At 50.9% G+C, this 19620-nt stretch overlaps 1 protein-coding gene across 4 annotated transcripts in view; it reads left to right on the top strand.

Moving 5' to 3' along the window:
* Positions 1-15669, top strand: part of SH3RF1 (SH3 domain containing ring finger 1) — a 153624-nt gene extending 137955 nt beyond the window's left edge. For all 4 annotated transcript variants that reach the window (XM_043890612.1, XM_043890611.1, XM_043890614.1 and 1 more), the window contains exons 11-12: positions 5206-5498; positions 13759-15669. In XM_043890612.1, the coding sequence (XP_043746547.1) occupies positions 5206-5498; positions 13759-13927 (462 nt within the window). In that variant the 3' untranslated portion in view covers positions 13928-15669. The remainder of the gene's footprint in view (positions 1-5205; positions 5499-13758) is intronic.
* The last annotated feature ends 3951 nt before the right edge of the window (positions 15670-19620 follow it).

Here is a 19620-nt window from a genome sequence, read left to right as displayed (position 1 = left end):
AAATCCTTTGGGCCCGAATTTCAAAGACATTGTAAGTGGGGAGCTATGTTTGAAAGACTGACCTGAGGCTGGGCTGGAGACAGAGGAGTGTGTGGTGGTTGAACACGCACAGAAAGAGCAGCGTGCAGCAGACTCCGGTAATCATGCTGCAGGCGTGACTTCACTCCGTGCCCATGTGCTCCCCCCAGACTGCTCGCCAGCTCTGGGAAGCTGTGGGATCACACCTGCTTCCATGGTCATGTACGTCGCTCTGTTTAAATGACCAGGGAGCCTGTGAGCAGGGCTTTATAAGGAAATAAACCTAACAGCCTACTAAAAAGTTAATATTTAATTGTTGAGTTGACATGAGTGTTTTTGCAAAAGATCGGTATCTGTTCAATGTTTATGATTAACTACATTAAACTTGTACTCCGGCTCATGTGGTCAACCCTGCCAGGATCTTCAGAAAGTAAACTTACTTTACAGTTTTGATTTGAAGGTTCCAGGACAAGGCATCAGGGCCATTGTCTCAGGGAATCGGGCTCTGGAGCCCCAGGCCTCCAAAGGAAGAATTCACAGAATCTGCAGGATGCCTGTGCTAGGGAGAATAACGGCCCCCAAGGAGGTCCGTGTCCTGATCCCTGAAATTTGAGAATACATTTCCTTACGTTACAGAAGGGGTCTTACAGATGTGGTTCAATTAAAGGTTTAAAGACGAGTGGATTAGCTGAGTGAGCCCAGTATAAGCAAAAGGATCTTCTAAGTGAGGAAGGAAGATCAGGGCCAGAGGGAGAGACCAGAAGCGTAGAGCAGTGACCTGTTTACCCCGCTCAGCCCCCCTGCTGACAGGGGGCCACCGGCCTCTGCGAGGATGCCCTGTGGCCCTGTGTCCTGCTGTGGAGCATCAGCGCTGTCTTCAGGCAGCTCGAACTCCTGGAAAGTTCCGTCAGCACGCACCTGTCTCCCTGTGACTTCAGACCTTCACACTGTGTTTTGAGGGACTGCATAGAAAACGATGGTCTCCTTTCTACGTGATCCCTGCAGGGAGTTCAGGGTTATCGTCTTTTCCTAAAGTCTTCACTCTTGAGGGGTTTTCCCCCATATTCTTCATGTCACAGATTTCTAATTTCCCTTTCTAAGTCTGCCACCTCATTGAATGTTCCCAGTTCATTCAAGAGATTGTCCCAATGGCTATAAACTCAATGACCCATGATTACTGCAAGGAACATCACTTCACCCCCATCACTCCATCGTCTTGCCAGAACACTCAGAGAGAGCATGGCGGATGCCTGATGAGATCCAGCTGTCTCTCGTTCTCCCATCCAAACAGTCCCCCAGTTGCCTCACCATTTCTGCTGTAACCTGTTAGCCCGCATCTCGTGAAGGAGACTTCCTCGGTCTCACTTCCTTTCCTGAGTCAGCCTTTCATCAGATACCCCGTTTTAGGGGTGGCCCCCTAAAACCCCATTTCCCAGGTGGTCTGCAAGCGCTCTTGTGGTCATCTCTGAAAATGAGGACCACACATGCCTTTCTTTGGCCTGTTGAGTTGACCTTAGTCCCAGGTTCACCAGGATCTATCAGAGATTGGCTGTGTTCCAGCTATTAATTTCCTCAGTACGCTGGGGTAGATCAGCCTGTTGGGAGAAGTGGTTTCATCTCCAAATCCCAGTTCCTCCCCCGTTTCCCTCCTACCAAGGTTTGTTCTTCCTGTCTGGCTGAACGTGACTCTTCATGCGTCTAAGGACCACCATCCACCCCAGACACCAGATCCATGTCTCTCCTGTTCCCAACAAAACTTTAAAGCAGCACACACCCCACCCCCAGCTTTTTTGGTCATTTGCATTTTTGTAAGTTTAAGTTCATTCTGGCCTTCAGCATCTTGAATTGCCATGGCTGTGGTATGTTCTTCTTGGGGGCCCTTCTCCTGATCTTTTCGTGGAGGCCTTTCTGTCACTTCCTGGGGCATCACATAAGTGCCTTCATCATCGGGCACTTCTGCACCTTCACCTGCTGGGGTGATTTACAGTGTGTGCTGGGAGCCTCTTCCTGGAGAGCCCACCCACTGCTCTTGAAGCTTCAGGATTTCCTTCTGAATTTCAGGCCATGCATATATTTTCTTGTAACTTTTAAAATCAATTCTCACTAATTACTAGAGAAATACAAATCAAAACTACAATGAGGTATTAATATCACCTCACATTGGTCAGAATGGCCATCATCAAAAAGTCTACAAATGAGAAGGCTGGAGTGGGTGTGAAGAAAAGGGAACCCTTGTACACTGCTCCCTAGTGATGACTAGTGCAGAGAGCAGTGTGGAGGATTCCTAAAAGTCTAAAAATAGTGACTGTGTGACCCAGTAATCCCATTTCTGGGCATATACCAAGAGGAAGCCATAATTCAGAAGGATACGTGCACCCCATTGTTCACAGCAGCACTGTTTACAGCAGCCAAGACGTGGAAACAGCCTGAGTGTCGACCGGCACAGGAGTGGGTCACGGAGGTGTGGTACGTGTATACAGTGGGCCGCCACTCAGCCACACGGAAGAACAAAATGACGCCGTTTGCAGCCACGCGGATGGATCTGGAGACTCATACTGAGTGAAGCACGGCAGACACAGAAAGACGAATGTCATGTAATATTGCGTATGTGTGGGATATAAAAAGAAAAAGGGCACAAACAAACTTAGCTACAAAGCAGAGTAGAGTCACAGATGTGGAAAACAAACATGGGGAACAGGAGGTAAGGGAGGGAGAGGCAGGCTGGGATTCGCCTGTGCCCACGACTGCAGAGGTGGACGGCGGGTCGGACCTGGTGTGCGGCTCGGGGCACGCCGCTCGCCGCCCTCTCGTGACGTCTGGTGTGCGGCTCGGGGCACCCCGCTCGCCGCCCTCTCGTGACGTCTGGTGTGCGGCTCGGGGCACCCCGCTCCCCGTCCCCTCGTGACGTCTGGTGTGCGGCTCGGGGCACCCCGCTCGCCGCCCTCTCGTGACGTCTGGTGTGCGGCTCGGGGCACCCCGCTCGCCGCCCTCTCGTGACGTCTGGTGTGCGGCTCGGGGCACCCCGCTCCCCGTCCCCTCGTGACGTCTGGTGTGCGGCTCGGGGCACCCCGCTCCCCGTCCCCTCGTGACGTCTGGTGTGCGGCTCGGGGCACCCCGCTCGCCGCCCTCTCGTGACGTCTGGTGTGCGGCTCGGGGCACCCCGCTCCCCGTCCCCTCGTGACGTCTGGTGTGCGGCTCGGGGCACCCCGCTCCCCGTCCCCTCGTGACGTCTGGTGTGCGGCTCGGGGCACCCCGCTCCCCGTCCCCTCGTGACGTCTGGTGTGCGGCTCGGGGCACCCCGCTCCCCGTCCCCTCGTGACGTCTGGTGTGCGGCTCGGGGCACCCCGCTCCCCGTCCCCTCGTGACGTCTGGTGTGCGGCTCGGGGCACCCCGCTCCCCGTCCCCTCGTGACGTCTGGTGTGCGGCTCGGGGCACCCCGCTCCCCGTCCCCTCGTGACGTCTGGTGTGCGGCTCGGGGCACCCCGCTCGCCGCCCTCTCGTGACGTCTGGTGTGCGGCTCGGGGCACCCCGCTCGCCGCCCTCTCGTGACGTCTGGTGTGCGGCTCGGGGCACCCCGCTCGCCGTCCTCTCGTGACGTCTGGTGTGCGGCTCGGGGCACCCCGCTCCCCGTCCCCTCGTGACGTCTGGTGTGCGGCTCGGGGCACCCCGCTCCCCGTCCCCTCGTGACGTCTGGTGTGCGGCTCGGGGCACCCCGCTCGCCACCCTCTCGTGACGTCTGTGGGGAGGAGCCCCCGCCCTGTGGCTCAGCAGGTGCTGTGGGCCGCGTTATGTAAATAGGGCCAGTGGTGCAGACCGCCAGGGATGACTGATCATCTGATAAATGGCTACCTTTATTTCCTCCTGCCAGACTGTCTCTAATTGAACTCTGTTATTATGGATTTCCCCCCCCGCCCCAAGGGATATTTTACTGAATTTGAACTTAGTCAGTATTCAGGAAGAATTCCTCTCCTCGAGGGCTGCTCACAAATCTTCTCTGTTAGTGGACCTTAATAGTCCCAGTTTGCCTAGAGAGCATTCTAAAGGGTTATTTCTCTCAACTGTTGCATTTTCAGACCATGTTTTCAGTCAGAGGACTTGATGACACAGTTGACACATTAGTAAAGCAATTTAAAATGATGATTGTTATTACTTGCGCTTGGGCATCAGAAGAATATTGACACTTGGGGTCTGGGCACAGAGGAGAGCCAGCCCTAGATCTGGTTTCCTAGCAGAGCAAAGACCAAAAGGAAAAGACCACAGGACACCAAGATCCACGAGGTGGCTTCTATGGCGTGAGGTTGATGGGAATAATTCTCATTTATACACTTGCTTGCAAAAAGAGACATAAAATGTTTCTATTATACTGATGGGCTTTTTTTGAATTTTGTAGTTGTTTTTGTTAAAGAATCCGCCTGAATACAGAAGATGCAGGTTTGATCCCTGGGTGGGGAAGATCCCCTGGAGAAGGAAATGGCAACCCACTCCAGTATTGTTGCTTGGAGAATCCCATGGACAGAGGAGCCTGGCTATAGTCCATGAGGTCATAAAGAGTTGGACACGACTGTGGAACTAACACTTCACACCTTCAGAGTTGTTTTTTTAATTAAATAGTATTTGCACAACAGATATGGTTTGACTTCTGTTATTATCAGTTTGTTAAATTTCATCAATGTGGTGATGAGTGAATATAACTTAGCCCTTCACCCTGATCAAGACATCATCCCCTTTGAGGGATAAGCCTCAGGTCTATGGCTGTGGAGTAAAATGCTAAAAAGGAAGTGGGTTTATGTTAATTGAGTCTAGCACACAAGAATTGGAGATAGAACAGGCAGAATTTCAGGAAATTAAAGCTATCGTCCGAAATTTCCATTTTGTCCTAAAGTGTCTACTTTGCCTTCACCAAGCCTGGGAAGTGAATTGGTGGGATTTTGGTTTCCCTTCCTTTTCATCTGCTCATCCCACCTCCATGGAGGTTGGTGACAAGCACTTGAATGTCCAGAACCAGGGAAGATGTGCAGGTGGGTGGGGGTTGTGCAGAGAGGTGAAGGACGTTGAGCACACAGCCCCAGGAGCCGGACCAAGAGTCCCAGACAGCCTCAGGGGTCCCTTGGAAAGCTCAAATCTGAACTTGAAACTCTACCAACAGAACCGTGTCTCCAACCCATGCACTTTTTTTTATTTTCTTAGAAAGAGAAAAAGGGGCTGCTGAAGCTGCTATCCGGGGCCTCCACCAAGCGCAAGCCGCGGGGATCACCACCGGCCTCACCGACGCTGGATGCCGAGCTGGGGGCCGAGCTGTCCTGCGGGCCCCCGGGCGCCCCCTGCGCCTGCCCCGGGCCCTGCGATGCGGACGCCGTGGCCCCTGGCCCCCAGCGCAGGGCCTGCTCCCTGGACTCAGCCCCCGTGGCGCCGCCCCCCCGGCAGCCCTGCTCATCTCTGGGCCCCGCGGCCAGTGAGGCGCGGCCCGCCGTGTGTGAGAGGTGGGTTCTCGTCATGGGCGCTGGGAGCCGGCAGGTCTGCGGCACCCGCAGCGTCCCAGGCTCCTTCCTGGGGTCTGCGGCCACAGCCGGCGCTGGCTCCTGTCTCCCTCGGGTGGCCTGCTCCATCTCTGCGGTCCCCTCTGCATCCTCACCCCTTTCCATCATGTCTCCAGAGCTCTCCTCTGCGGGGCAGTGGTCACGGCAGCCCTGGTCCCTGCCTTCTCCTGGCTCCTCGTTCGCGGCCAGCCAGCCACCCTCGTTTCGTCTTTGGCCCTTTTTATCGAAGGTTTATGAACACCACTAATGCTCGTTGTAAAGCTGCTGGAGTGCTCCGTGCCCCAGGGTTCTCTTCGGGCTCTTCCTGAGCCAGAATGTGGCAGAGTTCTCCTGGCCCGACCCCTGCCGACCCAATGACGGGGTTCCCTTACCCTCAGAACAGTGAGCCCTGTGCAGTGACTGTGGCCTCAAGTCGCCTTTACAGACAGGAGCTGTCCTGTCTGTTTCACCACTGGGGCTCTCGGAGCGTGTTAGCAGAGAATATCTACTTAATAAGACAGAAACCTGTTAGGAAAAAAATAAAGCCGATCCGAGAGCAAAAAACCAAAACCAAAAACCTGCTCGGATGATATGAATTAAAAATGCAGCATGGTGTGCTGCCTGAGAAGATGGCATGAAGCACCCTGAAACTAGAGGACTGTTTTCCCATAACGTTAAGCACAAGTATGTAAGCGTTGCTGGAGGAGGTGCCGTCTGTCTCTGCATCTCGGGTCCTTCTATCCCTGCGTCTCACACAGAGCACGTTTCTCATCTGTGGAGGTGTCGCCTTTGGGGCAGCATTTTCTGTTAGTGATTCAAGATCTTACTGTCAAGTGTTACACTTTACGATGACTTAAACCCACCTGAACGCTGTATTTCAGATGAACACTCGTACCCACCGAGACCTGAGGCCTGCATTCAGACAGTTTGGGGGGCTTGCTTTATTACCCAGAAGTAACTCAGGAAAGAATTAATCAAACAATCTATGTGCCTTAAATACAAAGTACACCATTCACTGTGCACTTTTATGGGGACACAAAATAATTCTGTGTAGTTCTGACCCTTCTAAAACCAGTTTTGAAAAGAGACATTACCCTGAAAAGTGTTCTGCCTCACCTGTAAAACATTCTGTCTGTCCCCTCATCCACTGGGCTCTCAGCCAAGCTTTGAGATTTTGCCCCAAGTTCACGTCACCCTTCATCCCAAGAGTCCTGCTTTTTCCTGCGGTGTTTCTTGGCTCTCCAGGGAGGGCGCCTGTGCCCCAGACCCAGTCCAGAGACTCGTTTACTCTCTCTGGGCCACAGAGGCGGTTCCTCGCGCCCCGACCCTGAAGTGCAAGTCCCTCTGCAAGCTGAGCCTCCCCGCTCCCCTGTCATTGGTGGTGTCCCTGTGTCTGCCTGGGGGGCCGCTTCACTGTACCAGACCCCCCAACCAGGCTCTCCCGCCCCCCGCCCCCAGCACTGGCTCTTTCCAGAGGCTAGTCTCCAAGCTTCTGCACCCCAGCCCGGCTCACAGAGGGGCGCCTTGCTCACAGCGGGTCGTCTTGCTTGCAGAAGGCTCCCACAGTCCAGAGCATCTCAACAGGAGGGGCCGTGGGCGGCTCCCCCACCAGACAAGGAGCAGGCAGGTTTCCTGCTGATCACGTGGGCAGGGCACACAGGGATCCTCTGCTGGGTATGTTATGGAAGCATTTCCATTTTTACAAGTGGGAAAGTGGTCTTTGGAGAGAATTTCTGCCCCGCATTTATACTTTTATAATCCACGTGCTCAGTGGGATATTGAATATAATATCCAGCCTTAGCAGCTTCTCACAGCCTTTTGCCATCCTACGGTGATGGTGATGGTGTGTGTCTAACTCAGCTTCTTAGGTCTGCCTGACTATAGACACAACAGGAAAAATGCGTGGAAGCAAGTAGCACAGGAAAACAGTCTATTATCCTGTTATCTTATCCACTGGGAAGGAAATTTTTTGGTTATTCAAAAACTACCAAGGATGTATTTTAGGGATTACCTCTTTTGGGATTTTAAAAATTTCAGCGTAAGAAAAAGTATTTCATGCTAAAAATGCAGGGAAGGTTAGCTTTCACATCAGTCTAATTTAGGAAGCATTTCAGGATCTTAGCGTCCTCAATTCACAGTCTAAATGTCACGACTCCTGCCCCCACAAAGTGCGAGAGCATGGGGCTCTTCTGGTAGAATTTTTCCTTCTAGAGTTCCACAGAAATATTTTTAATGTCTAATATCAGTGTAGTATGAGATAGGATTCACCTGCAGATGACAGTGACAACAGGCATAAAATTTCCTCTCGAAGTGGGACCCTGCCCCGTAAATCCCAAGTGGGAGAAAGCACCTCTGCTCTCGTCTTACATTATGAGGAGGGAGGGAGGCGCCTGGAGGTGTGTGGACAGATCTGGGGTCAGCTGAGCCTGTTCTCTGAGGACCAGAAGGAATCTTTTGTGTTTGTGAGAGAGACTGAGGAAAACAAGCTAGAAATACTGTATTCTGGGGGCGGAATAAAATTGATGACAGCAGAGATAATAAAGCAGATATTGCAGGCTCTATTTTGGAAGGACTGAGGAAAAATAATTAGGAAATTGCAAAGAGAACATAGAAATAAAATATTTCAGAAGGGATGGCAAATAAAGTATGTGTGACAGTTTTTTTCCCTACAAAAAGAAATTACAGATAAAGGAGACACAGCAAGTCATCTCCGTATATTTTTTTAAGTTTAGGATTTAAACTGATAAGCCCATCTGCTAAATTGGAAAAGGACCTCTGATCTTTGATCAGGAATCATACCAAAAACATACAAATTGGACAGAGATAGATTTATAGAAAGGCAGCTGGGCTTAAACAAAATGATTAATTTGAGGCTGTGACATGAACCCACTGGAGGAAGCAATGAGCGTCAGTCACTCAGACTTCAAGCAAACTACAAAGCAGCAAGTTTCATTTTGCTGGTGACATACTAGTAGCAGAGGTCACCCACCCAGACCAGGACAGTGGGCACCCTGCCCCCCAGAGCCTGGGCACGCGACTTGGGCTAAATCAGGAGAGATTAGAAACAGAAAGGCGTGAACTACAGAAGACATGAGAAAGACCAAAAAAATTAAGGAAGTGGAAAATTTGTGCTAATGAAAGACTAGGAGCGCCCCTCTAAGCAGAAGCCAGAATAGCTGAGCCTGGGCCGAAGGACTGCCCTGGGGTGTCCGTGGAGCCTCTTTACGCAGCAGGCATCTCTCTTTTGCATTCCACCACTCAGGGCCGGGTCTGTGAGCTGCCTCTCGTCACCCCCGGCTTTGTCCGAAAGGAGCAGGAGGCGCCTCCCAACAGCCAGGAGCCACGTAGCTTTCGATGGTTTCTCCTTCTTTCCTCCCTGCTTCCCTGTCTTTCCTTCTTTCCCTTCTCCTTCCTTTCCGCCTCCCATTAATTTTTTGAAGTATTTGTCTGTCTGGCTGTACCAGGCCTCGGTTGCGGCCTGAGGTTCCCTAACCGGAGGTTGAACCCTGGCCGGGCTCCTGCACTGGGAGTGGGGAGTCTTAGCCCCTGGACCACCAGGGAAGTCCCTTCATTAATTTTTAAATTCATTTATCTTTTTTTAAGTTGGGCTAAAATGTCCATAAAATTTGCCTTTTTTTTTTTTCAGGTATACAGTTCAGTGGCATTAAGTACATTCACATTGTAGTATAACCATCACTGCCATCCATTTCTAGAGCTTTTCATCACCCCGTTAAACACTAGCTTCCCATTCCTGCCCTCCCCAGCCCCTGACAAACCCCCTTCTAGTTTCTGTCTCTCTGGGTCTGACTAGTCTCCACACCTCATAGGTGGAATTGTGTGTGACTGATTTCACTTAGCATAATATTTTGAAGGTTCATCCATGTGGTAACCTCTGTCAGAATGTCATTCCTTTTTGAGGAACGTTGTACATTTGGAAGAATCACTTTGCTATACAATTAAACCTTTCCTTTCGTCATTGGATGTTCTCATGGAGGATGGCCGTGTGTACTGTGCTAAGGACCATGCCCAGGGCTTCTGGACTCTGGTCAGGGATGAGGTCTCCTTCAGTCGCGGGTCAGACGGAGCACGGCTTTGAGAGCCTGCTGGGCGTGGGTGGGCTCGGGTTTGTCTGAGGGAGCCCCCGGGGGACCGTGTGAGCCCAGGCCTGGGGCTGGGGGCAGCGGCCGCACCCGGGGCAGCGTGCAGGTGCACGGCTGTGAGTGCACGTGCATGGGGATAGCCATCAGCTGTGGCTGCAGAGAGACTGAGGCCCTCGAGCGCCGCACACGCCAGACTGGGGAGCAACCTTGCCCGAGGAGTTGGGAAGCTGTAAGGAAAGTTGAGCGAGAAATAGCTGCAAATCGAGCTGGTAGTTAAGAAAGTTAGCATTTTGATCATGTGCAGAATGGAGTGGGGACGGGAGGAGATTGGAGGCTGGGAGGACAGGCAGGTTCTTTGCTCAGGTGGGAGGGGGCAGAGCGGCGAGCCTGGGGTGCAGACGTGGAAGGTGGACCCCAGGTCCGTGGCCGCTGTGGGAGAGAAGTATGGTGCCTGAGGCTCAGGACGCCCCAGAATCCCTGCTCAGGACACCCGAGGGGTCGTGGCTGGGCAAGAGGTGTTGGGCTCTGTGGCTGCACTCACGTTGCTGGGGTCAGTGAGCGTGGACTGGGCAAAGCTGCTCCATGCCTGGGATGGTGGCCCGCTGTGCCCAGCATTGGTCGTGAGCATGCCTGTTGGGAATCTGTGTGCACACCACTCTTCAGGCCAGGGCCAGGATCTGAGCAGAGTCTCTGCTGCAGCCGGTGGTCTCCCTATGGTCCAAGGTCATGGCTTTCGCTCCTCTCAGCACAGGAGGCTTGTCACTCAGCCATGAAAACCCTCTCCCCTGGGGACCAAGTAGGAAGATTGTGGTCTTAGCTTGGCAGCAGTTCTAGTTCAGAAAATGTTTGACAGAGTTGGTTTAGTGCATTTTCTAAAATGCAAATGTTAATCTAGTCACTTTCTTCAAGAACAGTTTTTGTTCCATTTCACCTTTAAGGCAGCTCGCGGAGGACCAGGGGCGATACGTTTCATCAGAGACTGGCTCTGATTATGATGAATTACTTGTGTGCGTCTTTCTGTAATTATGAAGCTTTGCTCAAATGTTAACCTGCCCCAGATGGCAACATGGCTTTTCACAGGCTCTTCAGCCTGTTGGCATCGGACTTGAGACATCCTCTCATCTGGATTGCTTCCTCCAGAGTAGCCCACGATGGACTCATTCATCCTGCTTCGCAAGCTTTCAGAGAAGGGCTTCCACAACCCTGGCTCTGTCGTTCTAAAGTTGGTCAGGGGTATGGTCAGACTGCTGTCCTCCAGGCCATACCTCCTGGAAGCAGCAGGCGCCCGCCCGCTCTTACCTGAGACGCACGGTCGTGGTGGGACCTGGCGCTCAGGGTGTGAACTCTGTGACAGACACGTGTTGAGTGTATCATACCCATGTTGTCCCCACTGGTAACACCTGTGTGGGTCACGGCCGTCCTAGTGCAAAGATGAGGAAACTGAGCCTCAAGCAAAAGCTGCTCTGAGCATGAGCCGCAGGTCCGCTTCTCACAAGAGGCCAGGCCTCCCCACCCACCCGCAGGCTTGCTCGCAGCCTGTCCTGTGTCTGGCCTCCCAGGACCTCTCACGAACAGCCAGGCAGCCTCTGTGCTGCGCTTCTGCTCCACATCCTGAGCGGTAACTTGGTTCCCAAGCCCAGAGTCACCCGGGAATGGTCCAGGCGGCCGCTGGGCCTGTGTAGAGATGCCTTTATTAATCGAGTCATAGCCTGAGGCTCTTGCTCAGGTCCTCGCATGAATGGATTCTGGTCCTTGTGTGTTGGAGGCTGGTAAAACCAGTGACCCTCCAGAAGGACTGTGCTCCGATGGGTTTCATGAGGTTGGGGCGGTTCTGTAGACCAGTTCTGACGACCATTTTTTCAGCCATGACATTCTCTATGTGCTGTTAAGAGTGAGTCCTAGGAGGTTAGAAGTTCGTTTTCTGACTTTGAGAACCAAACGAGAGTAGAAACTCAGCTGCTTTTATAGCTCTGTTGTGGTTGTTGAGTTGCTAAGTTGCATCCAGCTCTTGGCAGCCCTATAGACTGTACCCCCAGGCTCCTCTGTCCACGGGGTTCCCAGGCAAGAATAGTGGAGTGGGTCACCGTTTAGGCTCAAAGTTCATTTTCTGACTTTGAGAACCAAATGAGAATAGAAACTCAATCACTTGTATAGCTTAATACTCATTGATTAGCATCAGCCAGTGACAGAGGTGTGTCCACGTTTATAAGTTATCCTTTGCTGTGTCACACATTACTCCAGAACTCAGAGGTTTAAATTAACTGTGAACGTGTATCATTTCACAGTTCTGGAGGTTAGGACTTTGGGGATGACTTACAGGGATGGTCCCAGCTTAGGGCATTTTTTGAGGTTAGTGTCCGGACGTCCACCTGAGCTACAGTCTTGCAACAGCTTGAGTGGGAAGAGAAGACCCCTTCCAGGTGGCTGCTCACATTGCCACCGACTTTTGGAAAGAGACCTCTGTTACCTGGCCTGCACGTCTGTGCACGGGGCGGGGGGGTGAGTCGCCTGGCAGCGTGGGTGGTTTCCTGGAGACAGCAGAGTGGGGGCCACCGCACACCCATTAGGACCCTGCCTCAGTACCCCAGATCATCATTTGTGCAGGCTTCTGTTGGTCACACAGGTAGGCAGAGACCACACAGGGTGAAACACAGCTCATCTCCCCCTGGCTTCCGTGAATCTTCAGCATAATTTTGCAGAAGGAAACAAGCCTGGAAGCAGGGGGTAGATGACCTTACACCAGCCAGGCTTTGGGAATCTTGAAATGATAATTACGCCTTTTCCCAGTGACCCTTGAGTTGAGAACGCTCAGAGGAGCAGACAATATGTCTGACCCGTGGCGATCAGAGCCCCAGCCTCCTGGCTGGCGGTAGATTGAGCAGGTGGCCCCAGTCCCCGCTCCTTGTGTGAACCTTGGGACAAGCTGCCCTGAGAAGAGCTGGGTGTGTAAGGAAGAGTTTCCCTGGAGTCCAGCCTCATCCAGCTCAGTCCTTGGTTGCTCGTGGACCTTTATGCGCGTTTAAGCGCTGGTCACAGCAGGTCTCCACTCCACAGGGGAAAGTAGAGGTGTGAGTCGTTTTACCAACATCGTAGGCAGATTTGTGCTCTGTCAACATCTGAGGCATGCACACTGGCTTTGCCCGACTCTGAGCAGCTGTAACTGAGCCCCCACCTTCTCCCTCCCCCACTTCTCCTGTCATCATTCTATCATCTGCCTCTGCCTCCCTCCTCCCCTCCCTCCATCATCTATCATCCTCTCCCTGCCTCCTCCCGCCCCTCATCATCTGTCTATTCCCCCACCTATCTACCATCCGTCTATTCCCCCATCTATCTATTCCTCCATCTATCTTTCATTTAATCTGTCCGCCCGCCATGTATCATCTCTCTCTCTGTTCTGTCACCCATCTATCTACCATCTATCTACTCTCCCGTCTATCTACCATCTGTCTATTCCCCCATCTATCTATCTTTTATTTATTCTCTCCCCCCCATGTATCATCTCTCTATCTGTTCTCTGTCACCCATCTATCTACCATCTATCTATTTGCCCATCTATATTTCATTTATTCTGTCTACCCGCATGTATCATCTATCTATTCTGTGTCACCCAACTATCTATCATCTATCTATTCCCCCGTCTATCTACCATCTATCTATTCTCTGACCCATCTATCATCTATTTCCCCATCTATCTTTCATTTGTTCTGTGTCCCCACATGTACCATCTCTCTATCTGTTCTTTGTCACCCAACTATGTATCTTCTGTCTATTCTCCCATCTATCTACCATCTCTGTTCCCCCATCTATCTGCCATCTGTCTGTTCCCCCAGCTATCTACCATCTATCTATTCCCCCGTCTATCTGCCATCTATCATCTATTCCCCCAGCTATCTTTCATTTATTCTGTCTACCTGCATGTGTCATCTCTCTATCTGTTCTGTCACCCAACTATCTATCATCTATCTATTCCCCCGTCTATCTACCATCTATCTGTTCTCTGCCCCATCTATCATCTATCCCCCCGTCGGTCTATCACGTCCTCTCTCTCCCCGCATGGACCATCTCTCTCTGCTCTGAAGCCTGACTGTCTGTCGTCTCTCATCTCTGTCCTCTCCGCCCCGCAGACACCGGGTGGTGGTCTCCTACCCGCCGCAGAGCGAGGCAGAGCTGGAGCTCAAGGAGGGCGACATCGTGTTCGTGCACAGGAAGCGGGAGGACGGCTGGTTCAAGGGCACGCTGCAGCGGAACGGGAAGACCGGGCTCTTCCCTGGGAGCTTCGTGGAGAACATCTGAGGAGCGCCGGGGTGGGACCAAGTCTGTCTCCACCTCCCTCTGACGGCCCGCGGGCACTTTGCCCCTTGCCATGGCCACCGGCCACCTGCCTTGTGCTGTCTCATTCACTCCACAGAGGCACCTAGCTGAGACGGACAACTGTTTACAAGGCTTAACTAATTTATTTGCTTTTTTAAACTTGAATTTTTCCTGTAATAGATGAATTCTTTGGATTATGATTTTGAGAAGTTATTAATTTATGGAACAGTAGCCGATGAGAGTCTGGGTGACCCCCTCTTGGGAGCAACAGAGTCCCCTCGGTGCAGAAGATGCCCCAGGGCTTCCCTGCTGGCTCTGCCGTAAAGGCGGCCCCACCCTCCCGGGCTCACTCCCCTGCTTTGGGTCACAGATGCCGGCCGTCGCGCTTGGCCGTCTCTCTGGGAAGTCAGGGCCCGCAAGTGAACCCAGGGCACTGAGGGAGTCCCCGGGTGGCGAGGTGGGAACCTGTCTTTCTGGTTGGGCCTGGAGTCACCCCAGAACCCAGTCCTCACTTTAATCGTGAGGGTCTCCGATTTCCTAGGAGGAGGGATAAAGCACAACCCTTGGGAGCTCGTGTTCAGAGATAGGTTTAGTTGCATCCCAGAAGCGGCTCGGCTCTGTGGCTGGACGTCGAAGAACCGCGGTTGCGCCCTGTCTGCGGACGGCCCTGCATGTCCCCGCGCTGTCACCGCAGGCGGCCTCCGTGTGTGGTGCAGAAGGGCCCCCTGAGGGCCACAGGCGTTCATGGGGTGCTTCCCATGCCCCCCACCCCCGGGTGGGGCTGGATCCCACACAGAGGCCGCAGGGGACACCTCGGCCATGCGGCTGGCCTGGGCAGCGCCTCGTCTGCCCAGGTCACCCCGAGCTCCTGTCCCCAGGCGGCCGAGGCCAGGGCTGTGCCCCTTGCAGGACACGGGTGGGCTGAGCCCACGACCCCCGCCGCCCCAACCCCAGCCAGCCACACAGCCTGGCTCAGGGCCCCTCGAAGCAGAGCCAAGGAGGGGGCCTGGCAGTGGCAGAGGCCGCAACCACAGTTTTCTTGTGAGAAAGCAGAAACAAAACCCTTCTCATTTTTTACCTTTAAGAATTACAACTAGGGAGTCAAAACATGAGCTGAGAGTCTTCTTGCAAGCAGTTTTATGGTCTTAAAGAGATATATTATGTGGTTGAAATGAAATCATTCCTAAATTAACCATTTTTTATAAGACACTGTACATTATGTTCCTGTGTATTGAATTTTTTAAAAAAAATACTGGGATATTCATGTAATATATAAAGTTTTGGTGAAATGAACTTCAGCTAGAAAAAAAAAGCTGCCATCAGCTTTCATCTGTGTAAGTTGACACCAATGTGTCATAATATTCTTTATTTTGGGAAATTAGTGTATTTTATAAAAATTTTAAGAAGTAAAAAGACTACTACCAGATAAGATCACTTTTTTACCTGTCTTTTCTCCATATTTTAAGCTATGTGATTGAAGTACCTCTGTTAATAGATTCCTGGTATGAAGTTGGTTTAAATTTCATCTGTTAATAGATCACTTAGATAATATAATGTATGGGTTTTCTGTTGGTTTTCGGGCACAGTAGATGGAGACTTTGTAACAAGGGCTTGTTACTTGGTGATAGGGTAATGATAAAATTGCAGTTTATCATTCCTTTTCATGTTAATAATTTGAAGACTGGAGAAAAGGTTCAAGATTAAAATTTGATGTTCAAACTTTATGACTCCTTTACTTTTTTCTCTTCTTTTTTTTTTTTTAAACAGGGACACGTTTGACATCATTTCTACTTCATAAAAATTCTTTGCCTGTGTCTCAGACAAACGGCATCTACAATAGTCAGCTTGCTGGCTGTGATAGACTTTAGCCCTCCAGTCCGCAAACCTTGCTGGTTATAAAGTCCTCCTAAAAGAGTGTGTGGCATCTCACCAGGGAGTGGGTGACACGCCTGCTGCCCTTTCCCCGTTCATGGTGGCTGAATCATCTGGTGACTCCGCAAGTCTTTCTTAGCTACGGGAGTGCCAGACCTAAACCGTCTGTGGCACAGCCTGTGGGTCTCAGCAAGGCTCGGGAGCATCGTCTGCAGGCTCACTGTGACTTTAATCTCCCCTGGAAACCAAAAAGTCCTAAGTTTAAAAAGACTGTGTCTACCAGGTTAAAAATATATGTATTTTCCTAATTTAATTTTTGTTGTTGAGTTGCTAAGTCATGTCCAATTCTTTGTGACCCTGTGGACTGTAGTCTGCCAGGCTCCTCTGTCCATGGGATTCTCCAGGCAAGAATACTGGAGTGGGTTGCCGTTTCCTTCTCCAGGGGATCTTCCCGACCCAGGGATCAAACCGATATATCTAACATCTCCTGCATTGGCAAATGGGTTCTTTACCACTAGTGCCACTTTAGTTTTGCCAAAAGTGACCTCTGTAACCAGGCGAGCAAGACAGTGATGACTTAGTTTCCTCCTGTTTCTGCCCCGTCTCCTCCCTGGGTTACAGTGAGGAGGAGGAAACCACAGCCCTGTATTGAAAAGTGCTACTTTAACATGTGCATTGTTTTCACCTCCGCTTTCAAATATTTCACTTTATTCTCCCAGAGTGTACACTTGTAGCCTTGGCTGAGTCTGACTGCGTTTAGAAGGAGCAAGTGAAGGTGATATTTCCCACTGTGGTGCATGTACATTTCTGTTCCTAGTGAGAACAGGGCAGTGTTTTCATCCTCCAAAACTCAGTTAATTATTTCAATCAGAGCTCTTTACAATATTAGGGTTCAAGTTTAGGAAATGCTTTTAATAGCTATTAGAGTAAGTTGTAAGCTCATTGTGTGTATCTGTGTGAAATTTTTAAAAATGGTTTCAAGCCAGTAAAATGATGCTTTTATTAAGGTAGCAACCTATTCACATTGTTCCTTTCCAAGAAGAATGTGCCAACCCACCAGAATGGAGGGGATGCCCCATAAGGGTTGCCATGTCCAGGCTGAGCGTGGGCTTGCCTTTCCTTGACTCCTGTGAACACCTGGCTCTGCCCCTGGTGGTGAATTGCACCAGAGACTGGAAGGAGCTACTAGGTGGCTGGTGTGAACTGTGGATGTCTGAAAATGCCCTCTTTCTGGTTTACAAGGGAATATTTATTTTACTTCTCTTGTCTTTCCTGCTAGTAACTTTTATTAACTTTCTGACTTGGCTATTTAGGTTTCTATCTTTAAAACAGCAGCTTGATCTCACTTGATGCCAAGTCTTGTTCTGCAGCCATCTTGACCCCAGGAGCCCTGATGGCGAGACCTGCAGGTGGCAGGGGTCTTTGAGCCACCACCCTGTACCATGGTTACGGGTCAGACGACCTGAGTGATGTTCTAAAGCCCAGAGCTGGCAGAGTGAGCAGTGAGCCAGCAGCCACTGCAGCTGCCCACAGCTTAGAGCAGAAATTCAGTTCCAGAAGGCTTTGACCTTGAGTTGAATCTTTCTGGGTCTGAGACCTTTGTAAAAGCACTAGAAGAAACCAGGGGAGACTTCCAAGTGACACCTTTCTAAGTGTGACTTAAAAGCCAGAAGCCATAAAAAAAGAAAACAGGGATAACTTCAACTACAGAAAACATACGTACATGATAAAGACCTTAAAGTCAACAGAAAACAGTAGGGAAAAATTTGTAAGTCTTACGGTAGACAAGGATTTCTTTATATATAAAGAGCTCGTGGGACTCAATAAAAGTGAAAATCCAAAAGTAAAATTGACAAAGAATGTGTGACAGAAACTGCCGATTGCCTCTCAATATCTGTTGTCCTCTTCCCCCTTATTGACTGATTCCTGGGTGATGCCCTCAGCTGAAAGGCCCCAGGTTCCAATTTCCTTCAGATACAGCCACGGAAGTGTCAAAGGGAACTTCTGTGAGGCTTCTAAAAGGGAGGAGGCACACGCCCTCTGGCTGTTTTCTTTTTCCTTCTTGCAGCCTGCAATGTAGACGTGATGGCTGGTGCTCCAGCAGCTATCTTGAGTCATAAGTGACCTTTAAGATGGAAGCCACATTTTAGCATGATGGGGAGAAAGAGAAAGAAAGAAGACACTTGAGATCCTTATAACCTTCCAGCCTTCAGGCCAACCTTAACTACTCATCTTCAGATATGGTCTGTGTGAGAATAAACCCCATGACTGTGGTCTGATCTCTCACCCACAGTCAACCTGATGCCAGTATTACCTAGCGGTTCCTCAAAAAATGAATGCAAATATACTGAATGATGATCTACCTCATGAAGATGTGCATGAACAATTATGAAATATCTTTCACCTATGAAATCAGAAACTAAAAAAATTAGAAATTAGGAGCAAGTATTTTGCTGATGAAAATGTGATTTGATAAAAAAAAAAAAAAAAAACATCTAGGGAGAGCAGTCTGGAAAATATCAAAATTGCAAATGCATTCACCCGTTCTGAGAATCTGTTTTCCAGAGGCCCTTATTTGTCAAGTGTTAAATGCCAGTATCTTGTCGATCACAGCAAAATATTGGCAACAACCCGTGTCTAGCAATAGGACGCTGGTGATGTTTGTGCGGAGAAAGCTGCACAGCCGTCACGAGCTACGCGGGTAGGGGACAAAGATGAGGCAGAATGCTCCACTGCTTAGTGAGAAGTCAGGAGGTGGGGAAGAAGGCGTGCGTTGGCTGTTAGCTCATGCTTGATGCACTGTCTCTGGCAGGAGACAAGGGGAATTGCCGGGGCGGTGGTCTCCAGCACTCAAGATGCGACCCATGCCAACTTCCTTCCTGAGTCTCCCCTCAGACAGACAGAGAACCTCGGCTCCCAGCCTGTGGGGATCACAGAGTCAGAGGGATAAGCAGACATTGGAAATGCGTTAGAGAGTTGAGATCTGAGAAATCAAGGGATACCCACTTCAGAGAGAAATATTGATCATCTCACTACTGGTCAAGAGCAGACAGAAAAACGACATCACTGAGGAAGAGAAGCACCGCCCCAGGTGTCCACCGCTGCTGTGAGTGAAAGCTCACTGTCCGTAAGAGCCCAGGGTGTGCCTGACGTGATTGTCCACAAAGGGTCGGCTTTGACTCCTCCGTTACTTTGAGAACTTGAGAGCCAGCTGACTTGTTTCATGGTACAATGGATTCCAGGAAGACCTTCCAAGATAAAATATACTCATACCCAGATCAGCAGTGAGGTTCTTCTGGGGCCCCTGTGTGTGTTCCCAAGTGCAGAACCCTGAGAAACCCCTGCCCTGGTCTGGAGCCAGGGGAAAGACCACCGTAAGAGTCTTACGGTGCAGGCTTCCAGACTTGGGGCTCATCGAGGACTGGTGTGAGACAAGCAGGCTTCTGCTGGTGCTGTCGGTCCAGGTGTTCATGTGGACACTTCCAGCTGAGTTGTTGGCAACCCCCCGCAATGCCCTGCATCACCCAGCAAACAGACGCAGGTGTGCCGCACGAGCTTGTCGTCCAGGTGGATGAGCAAGAATTCTCTGCTGGCCAGACTCCATCTCCCGGACCTCACGTGCTCCCTTTGGCCCTTGAAGTATCAAGGGTCCCTTGACCTGCATGTCACACCCTCTCAGCACAGACGCTGGGGCCAGAAGATAAGGAGCAGTTAAAAAGAAATAGAAAACCAAGCCCTCCTCATGGAGCAGAAAGTGAGCAGGTCGGATATAAAATTCAGAGTGTCTTTGCTGGCCCTGGCCT

This window comes from Cervus elaphus, chromosome 29 (genome assembly GCF_910594005.1).
Source record: "Cervus elaphus chromosome 29, mCerEla1.1, whole genome shotgun sequence".
Taxonomy (NCBI): domain Eukaryota; kingdom Metazoa; phylum Chordata; class Mammalia; order Artiodactyla; family Cervidae; genus Cervus; species Cervus elaphus.
This window is presented reverse-complemented; position numbering and strand designations above follow the sequence as displayed.